Raw genomic sequence first — 18,782 nt, 5'->3', positions numbered from 1 at the left:
CCAAAGATTCAAAGTCCTTGCAGTTACTTGCAGAGTCGTAGCTAGGATTTTCAGTGACCCAGAGACAACTGAAGATTTGGAACCCTACTGCTTGCCAAGAATGGAAAATATTTAATTCTAAAATTTCATAACATCAGTTTGGCGCCCCCTAGATGCTGCGCCCGGGGACAGATGTCCCCTCTTGATCTCCTCTAGCTACGCCCCTGGTTATTTGTAAGCACGGTATTGTCAAAGTCTCACTAAGACATGCGAAGAATCCGCATTGCACTTCAGAACGCTGAAACGGTGGCTAAAAGCTTTCAGTGAGCGATACTGTGTGACAAATATATGACAGAGATAAGACAAAAAATACGAGTATAGCATTATAGAATCTCGATCTCTTTGGGAGCATAAACTAACGAGCAGTAAAAGATTGTATGAGGAAGGTCTTTGAGTGCAATAGAAGTTCAAGATAGGGGTGTAAAGAACCCTTTATTCACTCAAACTGCTTTCACTGATGACACCCAATTGCGCTTATACAAGGCCAACACTTCTGGCCGATGTCTCATATAGCGTAATGATCTTCCTTTATAAAGCCTCTCTTTTATCTCATAGCGCTACAAATGGTTTAAGGAACGTCGCATCATAGCCATCTCCGAGAGCTTAAGACCGCTGAACACCGGTACTTTGGCCCTAATTCAGACACTGCGTGGGTGTTTTTTGTGGTTTTCCTCATGCAATTACTTGAATACGAGCCGATTGCCCTTAGAAAGGCATCCATCAGGGAGGTAATCATTATGTGCATATTTAAATAACCTAACCTGCTCCAAGAACAGCATTAGCTACGTAGATTGCCAACTCACAAGAGATTTTGTTTTTATCGTCACAGCACAAGATCTAACATTGGAAGAGAAAAATAAACTCGTACGGAACTAACATGAAGTGAAGTGAGTAGCACTAGTTCCTTTTCATGGTGTATATACAGCAGTGCCGGCACTATTAAAGTTTCAACCTATGTATGAGCATTTAAAAAATAAATTATGCTTTTCAAATAAATAAGTAGTACAGTGCTTTCGGCAAATCCCGGAAGCTTTCTTAACCCTGAATAATTAATCTTATAATTATAATTCGGGAAACTAACTAGACAAAATTTTATAGAAAATAATGTGAATATGTTCAATTTCGTTTTTACCTTTATACGCCATAGTAAAATTAACTCAAGAGGAAAATTTGTTTTAAAATGTAAACATTTACTTTAATTAACTTGAAAGAAAAACTTTCTATTTAAAGCAAGCTTAAATATAATAACATTTTTTGGCTATTATTTTAGGTTGGTGATCATATTGAAAAAATTAATGACGTGTCAATGGTTGGCTGTCGGCACTTCGAAGTTGCTAAACAACTGAAGGACATACCCAAGGGATACGTTTTCACTCTCAGGTTAATTGAACCGTTGAGAGCTGGTTTCTGTAAGTAAAGTTTAAATATTTTATATTCTTTTCTTGAAATTCAAGCAAATATTTTACACGAAATTAAAGTAGACTTGAAATTAAAGTATAAGTTTACATATTTTTTTGTTGCTTTCGCTGCTTTCCCTCAATTGCATTGTCATGTTGTAGAGACATTAGGATCTTCTTGAAAGAAGGCAAGATGAAAAATGAGCAATCGCCTTCGCCGAGAATCGAACCACGGACCTCTGGAATACCGGCCCAGCGTGCAGAACCACTACACCATGAAAGCACGCTAAGAAGGCGGGAGAAATAAATTATATACCCTCCTTTTAAAGGGCGACTGGGGTTTTTAGGGGACCCAATCGCCAAATCCTGGGTGTGGAAAGTCATCATCCCCAACCCTTTTAGTTCGGGCGCCACTGTAGAGACACTAGGATCTTTTTGAAAGCAGGCAAGATGAAAAATGAGCAATCGCCTTCTCCGGGAATCGAACCACGGATCTCTGGAATACCGGCCCAGCGTGCAGAACCACTACACCACGAAGGCACGCTAGGAAGGCGGGAGAAATACCTTATAATGTCTTTAAGCAGAAATTGCTTTCTCATGTGTTGTTAACGTTGTAGCCTTTTGTTTAATAGGGACAGATTACATGATCCACTGAAGCTATCTTAAGTTGCACACAATGCCGTCTTAAAGCATGGACTGTGCCCTGGGCTCCGCGAATTGGAGGGCTCATATTTTGGCTAATTTATTTTTATTTTTGAGGAAGATGACTTACTTAAAGGCCTCAGAATTTACAAAATAACAGGGCCGAATGAATCTCTTAACAGAATCTTGGTTTTATGTTCTGGCTTCGATTCCAGTTTGAGCAATAAATCCTTGTTATCCTACTATTCAATCAAATATCACATTGCAATAGTTTTACACATATTCCACTCGAGAAAAGTGGATAGACTACATTTTAGAACTATTTATCTAGTGATATAACAATTATTTTACGTAAAACTGCTTATAGTATATATGTATCATAAAAGGAAAGCAGTATTACAAGATTGAATAAGTAAGATAAATTGTTAAAAAATTATCAAGTATTCCAATAATTTTAAAACAGTTTGTTTATTCTGAGGAAATTTTGCAATTAAATACAAACATTTACTCCAGATTTAATTAAAATTTTGAACTAAAAATTCAAATTACAGTGTAGTTCACTGAACTAGACATGGATAAATCTGTGCATAAAAATATCACAAGATATTGCTACTGTGGCAGCTTTATTTATATTCATCATAAACTCAAACTTCCAGCACATAACACATTAGAAACTTCTGTGATGCATAACTAAATAGATTTTATTTCTACCTGAGTTGGCTTCTGTAGTTTTTATTATAACCATAACATAAGAATTTATAATGCAACATCATTTACTATTAGCACAGAATTGCCGAATTTCTTCGCGTAGTTTCCTTTTTTTTTTAACTAATTTTATCCTCCGAAAATCGAGATAGGAAAAATTATACGAATAATTTAATTTCCGAAGGGCGCAATTACAGTAAGAATGAAAAGTATTCATGGATAAACTACCTGTAACTATAACAGTATTAAAGAAACGTACGTTACAATAAGAATGCAAAGCAATATAAACATTAAAATATATAATTAGGTATGTTCATTTCTACTTCCGTGTAACTTTAATCGCGACCATTCTTATTGCTGTCTGTCATACGTAGGCCTTAAATCATCCATAAATAATTATAGAAGGTGCATGTGCAGTTTACTCAGGAAATCATAAGCTAAATGTCGATTCGTGTTTGTTTCGTTGTGATTGGTCGGTTCTTCTATTAAGCTGGCATGAATTTCAATAATTAGAAAAGCAAGATGCGACGTGACCTTTGCAGGTAGTTTATGAGAGTTTGTCTTTGATAGTAAAAGCTCTATTATATCTAGCGACGCGCGCGGCTAGGTGGAACATTTCCGAGAAACGAGATACTAGCAGCACTGGTTTAAACGGCAGGTTTCCGAGAAATGTTCCATCCAGTCGAGGAAGAGATGTCCCGGCTAGGAGGAACATTTTGAAACTTTTCCGAAAATATTTCGTTTGCAGCTATGTTCCACGTAGAGATCAACCAATCAGACTAAAGTTCTACTTCTGAAGGATCACGGGTAATTTTCAATATTGCGATGGCTGCAACTGTGAGATCCTGAACGGTGAAAATAGAAGCCGATTTAATTGAAGAAATTTGGAAAAATCCATACATATATTGCTGTTTTGTTGTAGTATAACTGTCTAGGTCATTTTTAAAATGTTTATATATTCATTAAATTTATAATCGTGGAAATTTTAGAGTAGACAGTATATTATTGACGTGCTATTTCTGATGATTTGTTTACAAATTATTCGCCGCTGAAAGTTCGCCAAATTTGTCGTATTTCGTACTGATTGTGTGAAAAGAAATGTTATTGTTATATAATAGATTTTTTTCTTAAATTTAAGATGAATAATTTTTTTAAATCTGTTTGTATAAGCGCGACTTTACTTTTCAGCTAATTACTTTTACTACTTTTCAGCTAATTACTTTTACTACTTTTAAACTGAAATTGCATAATCAGCGACATACAGTAAACAATATAAAATGTGGGTAGAAAAGGAAAACACAACTTATGTAATAATAATAATATACAAAATTTGTACGCTATTATTTTCATGTTATTAATGAAATACTTTTAGATCACAAATACATTAAGAACTATATTTTTATTATAAATGCTACATATTGAAACATTGGAAACATTTATTATTATGAATAATGAAAAACATTTGTATATGCATTCAATAATATAAATCTTATTCATTACATTAATACTAATAAACATACATCAACAACTTCTAAAAGCCATTGCATCTCTCTCTCTATGTGTATGTAAATATATGACTTATTAGATCTGTGTGTATATGTTACGGTGAAACACCGAAATCTGGAGAATGTCGACTTTCACCGGTGAATGTCAACATTCACATAGTCGCTTGGTGCATGTCCGAAATATTTTCCAAATACTCTTATTTCTGACTTACACCGGTAAATGTCGACATTCACTATGCGCTAATAGTGAATGTTGAACATATAAGAATATTATATTTTCTTCTCCGTAATTCAGTCTCGAAAAAACGCACTTGAGACTTAAAATGAGAACTTAAGAATATAAGAACTTAAAACACACAGTACATTCAAAATGAGAAAGGAAAATAATAGAAGTTAAAAATTTACTAAATTATGTGATTCAAATCTTATTTACTGCAACAACTTAAACTATTAGGACACTTTGAATTACACAAGAGGTCCTTGCTTTTACAACTGCATTTATTTGTGGAACACTTCCTTTTGCAATGACAGCACGTACATATACTCCTCTCTTTTCGACCTACACCAGAGCATATCTGTGATTGTCGACATACACCGGTGAGGGTCCGAATGTACAAGAATGTAATGCAATATTCGATCTTTCACCAACGCATTTGGTGAATGTTGACATTCTCCGGTGAAAGTCGACATTCTCCAATTTCGGTCTTTCACGGTAACATATATACATGCAAGATAAAAAATATAAAAGCAAACTTTAATTTTAATTGGCAATAACCTCTTTTAGTTTTATTTAATTTGGGGACTTCTCTCAGTCTAAAAATAGCGCCATAAGTCTAAACTGCGTCATTCAAATTAATCAAGCGATCGTACGTAGCGCTTACTGCAAATGTCTCTGGCCCAATCAAAATAATTGTAAACCAAAAACTTTCACTTCGTCCCTTCTGACTCTGCATTAAATTGCATATTTATTTAAATTCACATTTTGTGGCCACAATTCACTTGGCACTCCAATCGTGCCCACTTCCAAAACATTCACTATTTTGATACTATACCGGTAGAAGCTATCAGAGCAGCTCATAGATGACTTTGACTTTTGCTCCGAGATGGTGAGTTTCTTGCCTTCACAGAGCCGTACAAATTGTGCTATGGTCTCATTACTGTTACTTTCCAGCTGGTCTCTCGATTTGCCTCTGATGATAAATGTCGCGTCATCAACAAAAGCAATCACCTTTGTGTGGGTTGGCCACAGTGCTTTGAGAATGGAATTAAAAGTTGCATTCCATAGGTCAGGACCTGCACATGAACCCTGAGGGCAGCCCCTGGTCTGCTTTCTCTCAACAACTCCTCCGTCATGCACTGCTACAAGAGTGCGATCAGAGAGATAACTTTTGCACACCTGCAGCAGATTATCAGGGATCTGAGCGTCGTGAAGTGCTTCCAGGATTGCTGGCCACGACAGGGAATCGAACGCACTTTTCAGATCCAGACTGAGTACGGCTACATGGTTGTTAGAGTCATACGCGTCATAGCTTCCCTTTTGTATGGCACTAAGAGCTTGGATAGTTGAGCGCTGCTCTCGAAAACCATACTGAGAGTCCGTGATCTCACCCTTAATCTCCAAGTAATACTCTGAACTAAAAGTTTCTCATAAATTTTCCCTATGGCGGGCGGGAGACAGATGGGCCGGAATGAGGCCGGATCGTTCGGGTCCTTTTCTTTCTTTTGGAAAAGAATAACTTGCCCTGTCTTAAAGGGGTCTTAAGTATTTGATCGTACACAAACCAGGTCAAACTCTTGCAAGAAATCCAGTTTTGAAACTAAAGGGCCGTACAATCAAAGGAACTCGGGAGCTAAAACTGCTGGGGCTTATAATCGATGAAAAGTTCTCCTGGCTGCCTCATCTCAGAGCAGTCCGCGCGAGGACACACGCAATTGCAAATACCTTAAGGAGGCTTCAAGGCTCAGACTGGGGCCTTAGACCACATATCCTAAAAATCCTCTATCAGTCCGTCGTGGAAAAAATGGCCCTCTATGGAGCGGCAATCTGGGGAACTCCAATGAACAAAAGGAAAAGGAAATTGCTCAGTAGTATACAACGCCCCTTGGCTCTGGCTATTACAAAAGGATACCGTACAACATCGACAGCGGGAGCCACAATACTGGCGGGACTTTTGCCATTACATATTAGAGCAGCACAAGAAGCAGCAGTAACGACTGTTCTCCAATTACATCTCTGCAGTACTTTTGGACCGCTATGCTATGATCCAGAGGAGTATGAAACAAAACGTCTCATGAATGCAACCCATCCTTCACACCATTGAAAAGGGGTTGTAGCACACACCACCTCTCAGCACAGCCTCCATGAAAAAATAAGGCCAGTAAATGTCATCCATTCGTCTAACTACGGAAAAGAAGTCTCGGCCCACACATCATGGAAAGATGACTCTGACATAAAGGATCAATATTATGTTTATACGGATGGTTCAAAAGTTGACGGACAAGTAGGCTGTGGCCTTATAGTAACTAAGAACAAGGAAACGCTGATAACATGGAAAGATCATATGGGACAGAATAATTCAGTTTTCCAGGCTGAAGCAATTGCGATTCGTAAAGCTATCGAGTTAACAAGCCCCCCAGTAGGATCCACTGTTAATATTTTCACAGACAGCCTCTCGGTCATATATGCCTTACGAAATCCCAGACATCCTTCTCCTATTATAGCGGAGATTCAGGACACGCTGAAGGAGCGTTCGTCGACAATGAATATCCTCATATCTTGGATAAAGGCACATGCCGGCATTCAAGGTAATGAGGAAGCCGACAGGCTAGCAAAAGAAGCAGCTCGCAATATAGATGCACAATGCGTAATTACCAAACTCCCGTGGTCTCACCTTAAAAAAGTGACAAGGACAGCAACTCAGCACCAGTGGCAATGGGAATGGGATTCTACCGAACAAAGCAGGAAGACCTATGAATATTACCATAAAGTTTCGCTCGATCGTCTCGAATCATCCCCACAAATAACGAGATTTGTGACGGGGCACGGGCCTTTCCCCTCCTATTACTATGAGAGAGGAATTGCAAATACCGAAAGTTGTGTCTGTGGAGGCATTGGTATACCAGACCATTACTTGACCCAATGCCCTCTAACCGCACAGTGGCATGTGCAGCTTCCGGAACAGGCAACTTCTCATAAGCGTTATCTGATCAAACAGCCAGCATTTCGCATCAAAATATGCAAGATAATGCAGAAACTGGAGGAATTGGGAACAGATTTGTGCAGTGTGGAGTAGTTCCCTGTCAATCTCTCTTCTCTCTCTCTTCTATCTTTTTTTTTAATTTATTATTATTATTATTTTATTTTTATTGTATATATTATGAAACATGTATGTATTACGGCCCACTGTATATATTATGAAACATGTATGTACTATGACCAATGAAAATTATTATGAACTACTATGTATGTATTATGTAACAGGCTCAATATATTATGAACTATGTAAGCATGTATATGTATGAACTATATAAGCAAGTATTATGAAAGATCTATGTATTATGAACTACTTGTATATAAGCATGTACTATGAACTATGTAACTATGTAAACATATATTATGAACTATGTAACTACGTAAGCATGTATACAGGACCAATGTATGCCCTTATAGGCCCCATGAGGTGTTGCCCCGAATAGTTGCGGAACCTGGACTAGACCCGAATAGTCTTAGTAAGCCGCACGGGTGTCCAGATTCTGCTCTCAACTCAACTCAACTCAACTCATAGATGACTGCAGCAAAGCGTGTTAACAGGATGAAAGCTTAAGCGAAAAGAAAGGAATGCCGCAGTAGTAATAATTAGTAATTAATAATAAATTAACTTTTGCTTCTTTCGAAAGTAATTTTTTAGCTTTTGCTACCAGTATGCTTAAGTTTTAAAGTAATATGAATTAAAATTCTTTTAATTTTATATTTATATTAAGTAATTAAGTAATAGAAAATATTTTTGTTCGTTTTTAATAATGTAAGGCAATTAGAGTTGTTTGGATAATCTTTGTCTTATTAACTAAAAATTACATAAATGTTGGCACTCGCATTAATGAGACGGACAAACCTGTCTGTTCTTTCATTGCTGTTCTCTGTTTGGATTGTAAGCTGATAAGAAGCACCACAATCACAGTGCTTTAAATTCCTCTTCTCTTACTAAGACTAGAGTGGAAAGTCCGTAGGTAGGATAACTGATAATAAATTTCATAAATTGTCAGCCTTGTGATGGAGAAAGTGATGGACGATTGCAATGAGCAATTTACAGACTCTGAGATTTTCAACTATAGTGTGGTATACGCAGTTAATTTGATATTTATTTATTTATTTATTTTGTAAATCTAAGAGGGTCATAAAGGCAAACTTCGAGAATCTCTTATTGTCCGAAAATTAGAGCCTTGAGAAACGAGGCTTTTCTACCAAGTTTTCAAGAAGGAAAAGCAACTGAAATCTACATCTTTTTAAATGCGTCTTATCTTGGTGCCCTTTCATAAAAAATATTAATTCCCAAATTAAGGAAAGATAAATTTATATGATGAGATTTTCTTAACATTCATAGATTCTTTATAAGCTATCTGTAGGCAAGGAGGAAGCTGTTATATATTTTATAAGTCAATAATTTTCACGATTAATAAATATAATCATTCTCTTTTCTTGGAAGTGGCTTTGTAGTCCAATCAAAAATTCCAGTTTTATGGTTTATTTTTCAATCTAACTTACGTATTCACAATGGAATGAGTAACTTTGCTAAAACTTTCGAAGTGGACTAAACAGACGCCGCATAATGAATCAAATGATTAACTTCGTAAATTAACACGTTTTAGGAAATATGATAAGCTGGGAATTTCAGAATCCACTGTGAATACAAAGAGGGAGATGCATAATTATCGTCACTATTGTTCCAGATATGCCATTCTTTGCATTTATTTACATTGTTATAAATTTTGTAAGCGGCTGGACCATTTACACTACAGGCACCAGCAAGGGATAACAGAAGCCTAGCAACGCGAGTATTATGGCTGTTCCATAAGAAGCAGTCAAAATTGTGCACTATCTCTAGCAACAAGTTCTGCGGGATAGGACTGTCATGGAACGGAATATTGCAGCATAAAGATATTATCCTTGTCGTTACTGATCTCTGTCTGCACGATCTGATTTTTACTGTAAGATGTGGGTCTTTTTGTTACTGTAAGATGTGGGTCCACACGGACACTATACATTTACAAACACCCATGCCTCGGCCCCTTCGATACCGCAGTAGGCCACTATACCGTCTGGGCGGCGTTTAAATTTATGTCAGAAAGGAATGTAGATAAGTACATTATTTCATGTCCCTAGTTGGGGGGGGGGGAATAGATTCACGTATGAATTGGTTCCGGTGTTCTGCATTTTTGTTTGAATAAAATACAATGAAAATGAACATTTGTAAACATAATAAATATAAGTAATATTATCTTTTGCTGCAGTGAAATATTTATTACATATTTTTAATTACAAAGACATCAATATTATGCTGCTACAATACAAGCAGTAACAGTACATGCAATCATATTACTTATCCTTAGAAGAAGTTAAAATGACTCATTTCTTCTCATTTATTTTCCACTACCTGTTCCTCATCATCTTATATATTTACAGTAGAGCAAAATAAAAAAAGTCCTTGTAACTTATAATAATGCAAGCTATCTCTAGAAATGAAAATCTCTCCTTTAATTGCTTGGCGTGTGGGCAAGTAAAGGTAGACAACAAAGTATCAGCTGTAGTTCTGCTTATATTCAGAACTACCAGTACACATGAGAAACCATAATTTTTAACAGCCAGCGGTTTCTGATAGTTATTGCTGCCAATTTGGAAACGATGAAATCTCTTGAAATTGCGATATAATCCCTGCTGCTTCCGTATCTATAAATAGTTCTCATGCGATCTGTTTCAGGTACAAGACCGTATGCTGACAGGAGCTCAACTGTTGCCGAATGAAAGACAGTCACCCTCTGAACTCCTTCAGATTATCGAGAAACATTCAAAGACTATATGCCAACGAGGTGTCGTTGGAAAAAAATGAATTAAAATTATAAAATGTCATAAATAATTCAATTGTAACGGATTTGATTTTTGAAATTAATGTGATGCTAATGCATATATAATTTTATGCTATTATATACATTTAATTATGCTATACATGGGGAAAAAAGAAGAAAAAATTCATTAATTGCGTATTATATTTGCTGCAAAATTATAAATAATCGACGCAAATGATTTCAGAATCAACTGCAGTAGTGTATTAAAACCTTTCATAGTGAAATAGTTTATTCAAGGTTTTAATTTATAATGGTGTTTTCATTCTTAAAGTTTTTTTTTTTTTTTTTTCATGGAGTGAAATAAAACTGTGCAAGTGGAATTACACATTTCTTTCTGAAGTTTTATCCCTTTCTTAATTTTGAAAAGTGTGATTTATTAACTGTTGTTTTTTCGCAGTGCGAGAAACATACACACATTCATGCAGATTCTTCATTATTTAATTTCTTTAAATATAATGCAGAGTTCTAATATTTGATGGGAACAATTTGAAAAATAAAACGCCGTTTATAGTGAAGCAACACAAAATGCAAAACGAAATTAATACCCTTCTGGGTAAATTTCCCCTTTGGGCTAATAAATACTTTATCTAAAGATTATTTCAACATATAGTTATATGTTTTCAATTTCAACAGTTACTGCAGTACTTAAGTTACAAATATATAGTTGTATTACTAAGCAGATTTTTTTTTAAAAAAAATTGTATCAGCATTTCTAATGCATCCAAACATACATCTTGATTTTCCAAAGCACGAAAAACATAGATACATTATATCAAGGATAATACTTTTTTTCTCCATTTCATGAGAGTTAAGAGTCATTTTAACTTCTTCTAAGGATGATAAGTAATATGATTGCATGTACTGTTACTGCTTGTATTGTAGCAGCATAATATTGATGTCTTTGTAATTAAAAATATGTAATAAATATTTCACTGCAGCAAAAGATAATATTACTTATATTTATTATGTTTACAAATGTTCATTTTCATTGTATTTTATTCAAACAAAAATGCAGAACACCGGAACCAATTCCCCCCCCCCCAACTAGGGACATGAAATAATGTACTTATCTACATTCCTTTCTGACATAAATTTAAATGCCGCCCAGACGGTATAGTGGCTTACTGCGGTATCGAAGGGGCCGAGGCATGGGTGTTTGTAAATGTATAGTGTCCGTGTGGCATGGGGGCACTCTAAACATGCGGCGAGCTGAAAGTTCTCTCGAGAGGTTGGTTGATAGCAGTGCTAAGCGAAGTCGTACTGTCACCTGTCTGGTGCTCAAAGCTCTTGGCAATGACAGGCGCAATCTAGCACTGCTTGCCACGATGAATTTCGTGCGCTTGTTTTGATGTACAGTCAGACAAGTGAGATAATTCACAGTAACAACAACAACATATAAACTTCAGTTAATATTAAACTGCAGTCTATTAGTACTTTTGTACATTAATGTAACCTTCATACATTATTAGCCTCACCCCAAAAATATTGCTTTCGAGTTAACACTTTTTCATAAAGTTAATGAACCAAAATTTTAATCTAGAATTATTTTTCATTAATTGTTTTTATTTGTGGTTGTGTAGCTCATATTGGACCCCGAAGTGGAACGGTGTCTGGAGGCAGCAATAAAAAAGGGAATTTAGGCTCTGGAAAAGAAACACTTCGCTTACGAGCAAAAGGACCAGCAACGATTGAAAAAGCAGTATGTATCTTCAGTGATCATTTTTCTGTATTTAGAATGTCAGACAACGAATATTCTAGCGTTTCGTTTATTAATATTTTAACATACATATATGTATTTTATTTTCACTTTTGTCTAGATCAGTAACCTTTTGTATCATTTAATTTCTAAATTAAATGTTAAATTAAATTAAATCTAATATTTTTGTATCATTTAATTGTGGTCTAAATATTTACTATTTACTGCTTTTATTTATTACTACTTATTTATTATAGCTATATGTCTTTTAATTTCAGATTTTTAATTGTATATGTTTCGCAAGTTGTTAAATTTTAATGCAAGTTAATTCAAATATTTGTGCAAAAATTATGATGATTTTGTAAATTTTGTGTGTTTTTAAATAGCCAACTGATGTTGTGCAAGCAGCGGTGGAGAAAATCAATAGTCTCTTGGAATCTTTTATGGGTATTAATGACTCTGAACTTGGTAAGTGACATTAATACTTATATTTGCGAATATTTTTATCATAAAAGTAATACACATCCAAGTATCTTAAATTTTCGTAAAGTTTTTTTTAGAACTAAATAGTACTTTACCCCCAAAGATTATAAATCACGTTCAGAAGCTTAAACAATACACAACGGTGGTCCTTCGTTATAATGACCGTTCTGTTGCAATGACCATTACCAAAAGTCCTAAAATAATAGGACTATATTAAATTCACTGTCGTTACAGGGACCACTCGTCATAGCAGATTTTTTCTTTAGGATATGAGGGGCCAGTATAATGAACGTCAGTTGTATATATAACTGAACTCCGTCACAGCGAAGAGCTTTCTGACAGAAAAGCATTAATAAGCTAAAAGTTATTAACATCTCAGACAGTCAAACAGCATCCACTTCTTTTGGAAATATTGAAGAAGTTGAAGAAATCCTTTTCGTAACTGAATATACTCACATAATCTTTATAAGCAATAATTATTGTTAATTTTCTCGAAGCTGTTTCTGATGTTAATTAATTATAAGCTTCTTTCAAATCCGTTTCAATAAGTCTTATTCTTCACAAAACTATTATCAGCTCTTATAAGGAAACTTTTGACGTTTTCAATACGGGTAAATTTCCATGGCAGAGTGCTCCGCGAAGACAATCTCTTCCTATAGGCAGATAGCCATAGTGTGCGTTGCCGTGACTGAATAATGCAATCGAATTCATCTAAACGGCTACTGATCTGAATTAACGTCATATCCCATTTGAATTAGTATTTTATCGGTACTATGTGTGCCACCCAATCAAATACACGTAAACCGATTTCATTACTTTAAAATTTGCTTTCAATAAAACGCCTTAGAAAAATCTAGTTCACGTTGCATGTTCAGACATTTTAAAATTTAAGCTGTGTTAATTACTTATCTGTCTTTGATATCTTTCACTTCAGAAAATCTTGGTCCAAAAACTAATTTTCTGCTGTTGTTTATCTTCTAATGGATAGTATAAAGTGTTCAATCTAGTTGTTTATCTTCTAATGGATAGTATAAAATGTTCAATCTAGTTGTTTATCTTCTAATGGAAAGTAAATATATATATAAAATTAATAAAGTAAAAATATATATATATATAAAATGTATAAAGCGTTCGATCTAATTTTGACCATCGAAGTTTCAATTAGCTAATGACACTTTACAAAAACCTGGCGATAAAAAAATGCATTTTTATTATCATATGTCACTGATACGTTTTTCTTTCTGCGTTTTTCTTCGTTCTATTATCTGCATTTTTTTCCCAGTAAATGTAAGTACTATAATTGATGATGGCTCCTAATTAGGTAAATGGAATTTATCAAAAGTCCTTTTCATATTAAGCATATAGTGTTGCTAGTTTTCATTTTCATTTTTTAATATTTTATGAATTATTGCTAATTTAGTATACATAAGTTAGGAATTTGTGCTTTAATGTATTAAAGTTACTTCTGTTTCCAGTATCACTAAGTTACAGAGAATGAACCCACCTGTAGTACAGTGAATTCATGGAGGACTTTTAAGATAAACATGCTGTACCTACGTTTAACAACTGGCGAAAACCGCAAAACTGCCCACGCAGCTAGACCGATGGCCTAAACTCGAATCAAGTTCACATGTATACAAGCCAGTTTCCTTTAGAAAGTCCTCCACGAAGGCTTCCCTCCCCTTAGGCAGATAACCCTAGAGGCTTTACCATAATCACATAAACCAAACGAACCCAGGTCGATCTACCAGTGTTCAGCGACTTTTCCAGAATTGGAAGATTTAGAAGTTGGTGTATAGTACATATGGTATCGGCTTTATTTTACATGAAAGAAACCCAGTCTCAATTATGTTCGAAATTGCGGCATAATAACGTGAATTATTTTGGACTATAATGCTAAAATTTTAAATACCGATGAAAAAATAATTCAGAGAAGTCATTAATCCGTTCCAGATCCTTGGACGTACACCAAATGATTTTTTACAAAAATAAAGAGGAAATAATTAACCCGTTCTTAGAAAAAATAAAAATATCCTATTATTGTCATTATAACACTATTTCATACTCAAATACAAGTGCAGTGGGTGAAATATGTACTGCACATAAATGAAACACTCCACAAGATATTGTACATAAATGCTTTTCGGCTATCCTGATCAAAAGCAATTTTCTAACGTTCCGTAACGTGTCTGATATTTTTTTTACAATCGATATCACTATTTTAAATAGGCTATCGTAGTGAAAGGAGTGATATCGAGGAGCCTATTTAAAAGCATCTTTGTCTTTCACGATTGTAGACAGCATAGTACTCGGTCTACGGTATGCAAGAGCTAAGTCTCGGATAAGCATGCCATCTTCATACTTTTTAACAATCTCTTTTCTCCGTGGTGATCCTAATAACTTTCTTCGTTCTTGACTTTCTTCATTCCCCCAAATGCGCCAATTTTGCTTATTGACGAACACATCCAAATGAAAGTGGACTTCGTCGCTAAACCAAACCATATTCACATCATATTCCTATTCGTCAATTCTCTCGACAATAGTTTTGTCGAAAAACAACCGCTGTTCCATGGTCATGGGACTTAATGGCTGATGGGTTTGAATTCTGTATGGGAAGATATGCAGTTCTTCAACAACAATTTGTCGCAGGGTCTCCCAGTTGATTCCCACCTGTTGAGCAGCTCGTCTGATCGATTTTCTTGGGCTGGTTTGAAACACATCGCGTGTCTTATCGATGTTTTATTAACTTCCCTAAAACTCAGTCTTAATGAATTCACGAAAGCTTTATGCGAAAAAACGCAAAATCCCTTGAACATTCAGAGTCATAGCGCGATTTGTTTACTGAATAATAGTAGCAGACGTACTGATGCTCATGAACAGCCGTAGAACTGTTTCGAAAGGGGTAAACAACTTTAGTGTGTGCGACTCATAGAACTCGAGTCGTATTCTAAACAAATATCGTATACCAAATAAAAACTTTCGCCTTCATGCAGGATGTATACAAAGTTTGATATATTTCAAAGCGGACGTATACCGAGACAACACTACTGTTATAATGCTGCATCTGATTTGATTTTGGCCTATTTTAATTTTAGAGTTAATAATTAATTCTTGTTACATTTTTCAATCAATTGTCTTTCAAATCTCAAATGACTGATTATATAAAAGTTAAGTGCGAGGACAAGTCGAATTAATAACTTAAGGTTCTTAGCTGACGTATGATCAAAAGCCAAGGTCTAGTTATTTTTTTATACTTTAATTATATTAAAAGCCCTGATATATGATTACATTTTATTGGATTATTTTAATAATATTCCCAATAAATAAATATTCTTAAAAGATAGAGAGTTAAAATTAAATAAATAGAGGGTGACAATTATTGAACTATATGAAATAAAACGGAAATTATATAAAAACTACTGAGTGCACAAACTTTAATCAACATGTAAACGTCACTGCACATACTCGGATTTAGGTTATGACATGTTCGATATGCCTGCTATCTTTGGCTACGGTGTGGTGCAGACAATAGCAAAATTCTGCATGACCCGCTGAAGTGCCGGATCATCAATGCTGTCGATGACCTCCTGAATAGCAGTTTTCAACTCAGCTTATGGATTTGGGGTTATTTCTGTACACATTGTCTTTAATTAGCCCCACAGAAATTAGTCACGCGTGTTCAGATCAGGAGAATATGGCGGCCAAGCGAATCCCATTCCAGTGGCCTCTGGGTACCCGCAGAACCAGAATGCGGTCCCCAGAGTGCTCCTCCAGGACATCAAACACTTTCTTGGTCCGATGGGGTCGAGCTCCGTCTTGTATAAACCACATCTTGTCGAAATCAGGAGCACTGGGATAAATAATGGGGATGAAATCATTTTCCAAAACCTTTACATATTGTTTAGTAGTCGCCGTGCCATCAGCGAATATCGCACCGATTATTCCGGGAGAGGACAATGCACACCACACAGTCACTGTTGAGGGAGAGACTTCTCGATTGCGAATTGCGGATTCTCAGTCACTCAAACGCGCCAATTTTGCTTACTGACGAACACATCCAAATGAAAGTGGGCTTCGTCGCTAAACCAAACCATATTCACATCATATTCCTATTCGTCAATTCTCTCGACAATAGTTTTGTCGAAAAACAACCGCTGTTCCATGGTCATGGGACTTAATGGCTGATGGGTTTGAATTCTGTATGGGAAGATATGCAGTTCTTCAAAAATTTGTCGGAGGGTCTCCCAGTTGATTCCCACCTGTTGTGCACCTCGTCTGATCGATTTTCTTGGACTGGTTTGAAACACAGCGCGTGTCTTATCGATGTTTTCACACTTGTTTGTAGACCGACATTGCCAATACTTTTACGCCGCAGAAGAGGGCTATAAAATTTGCCTCACAGCATTATTGTCCTCCTTGCAGAAGCGATCTAATGCTGCTGCGTCCCCTCCGCAGGAGGGCCGGCAGAACAGACTGCTACAAACACATGATGAAAAAGAAATTCACAAGGCTGTTTACAGCGATGCTTAAGTCCTCACAGGCTACACAGTCTTGTGCTAAACACTGACTAAGTGAGATCACTGATGGTCCTGTGTTCAGATAAAGATTAGAGATTACTGGTTGTAAGTTTAGGACTTAACAAGCACTGTTACAGTATTACAATCTAAGATACATGAGACTGCAGATAAATGACTTAATATTTAGAATGCTTATCATATTTTATACCACTTTCAGACTAACTTCACAAAACACTATTGAACAATGCATTGAAGGTGCTATTAATATTACTTACTCTATTGAATGAAGCAATTATGATAATAGAATTGAACAAGGTAATAATTATAATGCAACTGAAGCGAAGACTGAATTCCGTTACACACATTGCCAATACTGTCATCACCAACACTACCAGTTCTCTCAAACTTGCGAATCAAATTCTTGATTGTTAGCGCACTTGGACCGTTTGTCTTCAGCTTGTACTCGGTCGCAAACTTCCTTTGAGCCGCAATCGGGCTGTTATTGCTCACATAATAGGCCTTCACAAGTGCTATACGCTCAGGCACGCTGTCCCGTGACATTTTCACTTGAAAATGGTCGACAATAATAAGCGTGCGCATGCTCATACTAGTTCCCATCATGCCCTGAGGCCAACCACGAAGTTTGAACTTCATCATGCAAACCGTTCAGAAGTTATGACAGTTTTATTTCATATAGTTCAATTATTGTCACCCTACATAAACTATTATCCTTTTTGAAGCTCCATTCCCCTGCTTCAAAATCTGAGTTACTTTATTATAATAAGAAAAGTTACGGCTTCGGCCGGTGAAGAGAAATGCTTTCCTGGAGAACATTTTAATGGAAACTGGCCCGTATATACGTTACAAAGTAGCAGAACTAAGAAAATCTCTCCCTCTTTAAGGACTTCAGAAATACTTTAATGTACTCGTAAAATGAAGCGTTAGTAGCTAAGTATGTAGTAAAATAAGAATTAATACGTTTCTAATTAAAAACATTTGCAGAATCTAATTAAAAATTGAGGCATTTTGATAATAAATTAATAAAGATAACAAACATGCGTAAAAAATAATGCAAATTAATGGCTAAAGCTAATAAGCTAAAGAGTTCTACGTTGCAATTAATTAACTAATTATTTTTACTACACTTGTTCTTACCGAAAGGCCCCTTTTATTAATTTTATTAGTATAGAAGTATGAAATAATCATATTGACAGTTTATGCTATCCAGAACTAATAAAGTACGGGTATCTGCCTTTTATATAATTAGATTTTATTTCCTCATCAAAGTAAAAGCATTGAGAGACTTCAAATTGTTCGATATATTCCGTTCAGAACAAAGGTATATTAATCTCTAACGCACATAGTACAATAAACTGAATAGTCCCAACGATATAAAAAGTCTTTTATACACTTGTGGCAAATACTTACTGTTTTTATTTTATAACATCAAACGGATTTCGTTTTCCATCAGATGAACAATGGAAGAAAATCTGGCTTTCGCATATAATGAATCTTGATGACAAACATTAGATCATTCCTCTGATAATTTTCATTTTTTCTGCTTTGTGGTCAACTATTAATCATACAATTTACGATTATAAATGATGCTGCTAACATCTCTTATCCCTGATTTGTAAAGACTATTATGCAGAATCAACTGCGCCCTTGCTGGATTCGA

The 18,782-nt window shown here is 35.6% G+C and overlaps 1 protein-coding gene across 1 annotated transcript in view; it reads left to right on the top strand.

The window, feature by feature from the left end:
• kermit (PDZ domain-containing protein GIPC-like protein kermit) overlaps nt 1-18,782 on the top strand; it is a 122,488-nt gene that overhangs the window by 99,358 nt on the left and 4,348 nt on the right. The window contains exons 3-5 of the mRNA XM_035361308.2: nt 1,310-1,448; nt 11,989-12,107; nt 12,491-12,572. Coding sequence (XP_035217199.1) covers nt 1,310-1,448; nt 11,989-12,107; nt 12,491-12,572 — 340 coding nt within the window. The remainder of the gene's footprint in view (nt 1-1,309; nt 1,449-11,988; nt 12,108-12,490; nt 12,573-18,782) is intronic.

The sequence above is a fragment of the Stegodyphus dumicola genome, chromosome X1, assembly GCF_044657685.1.
Source record: "Stegodyphus dumicola isolate Sdum_Otavi_A_Nest chromosome X1, ASM4465768v1".
NCBI lineage: Eukaryota > Metazoa > Arthropoda > Arachnida > Araneae > Eresidae > Stegodyphus > Stegodyphus dumicola.
This window is presented reverse-complemented; position numbering and strand designations above follow the sequence as displayed.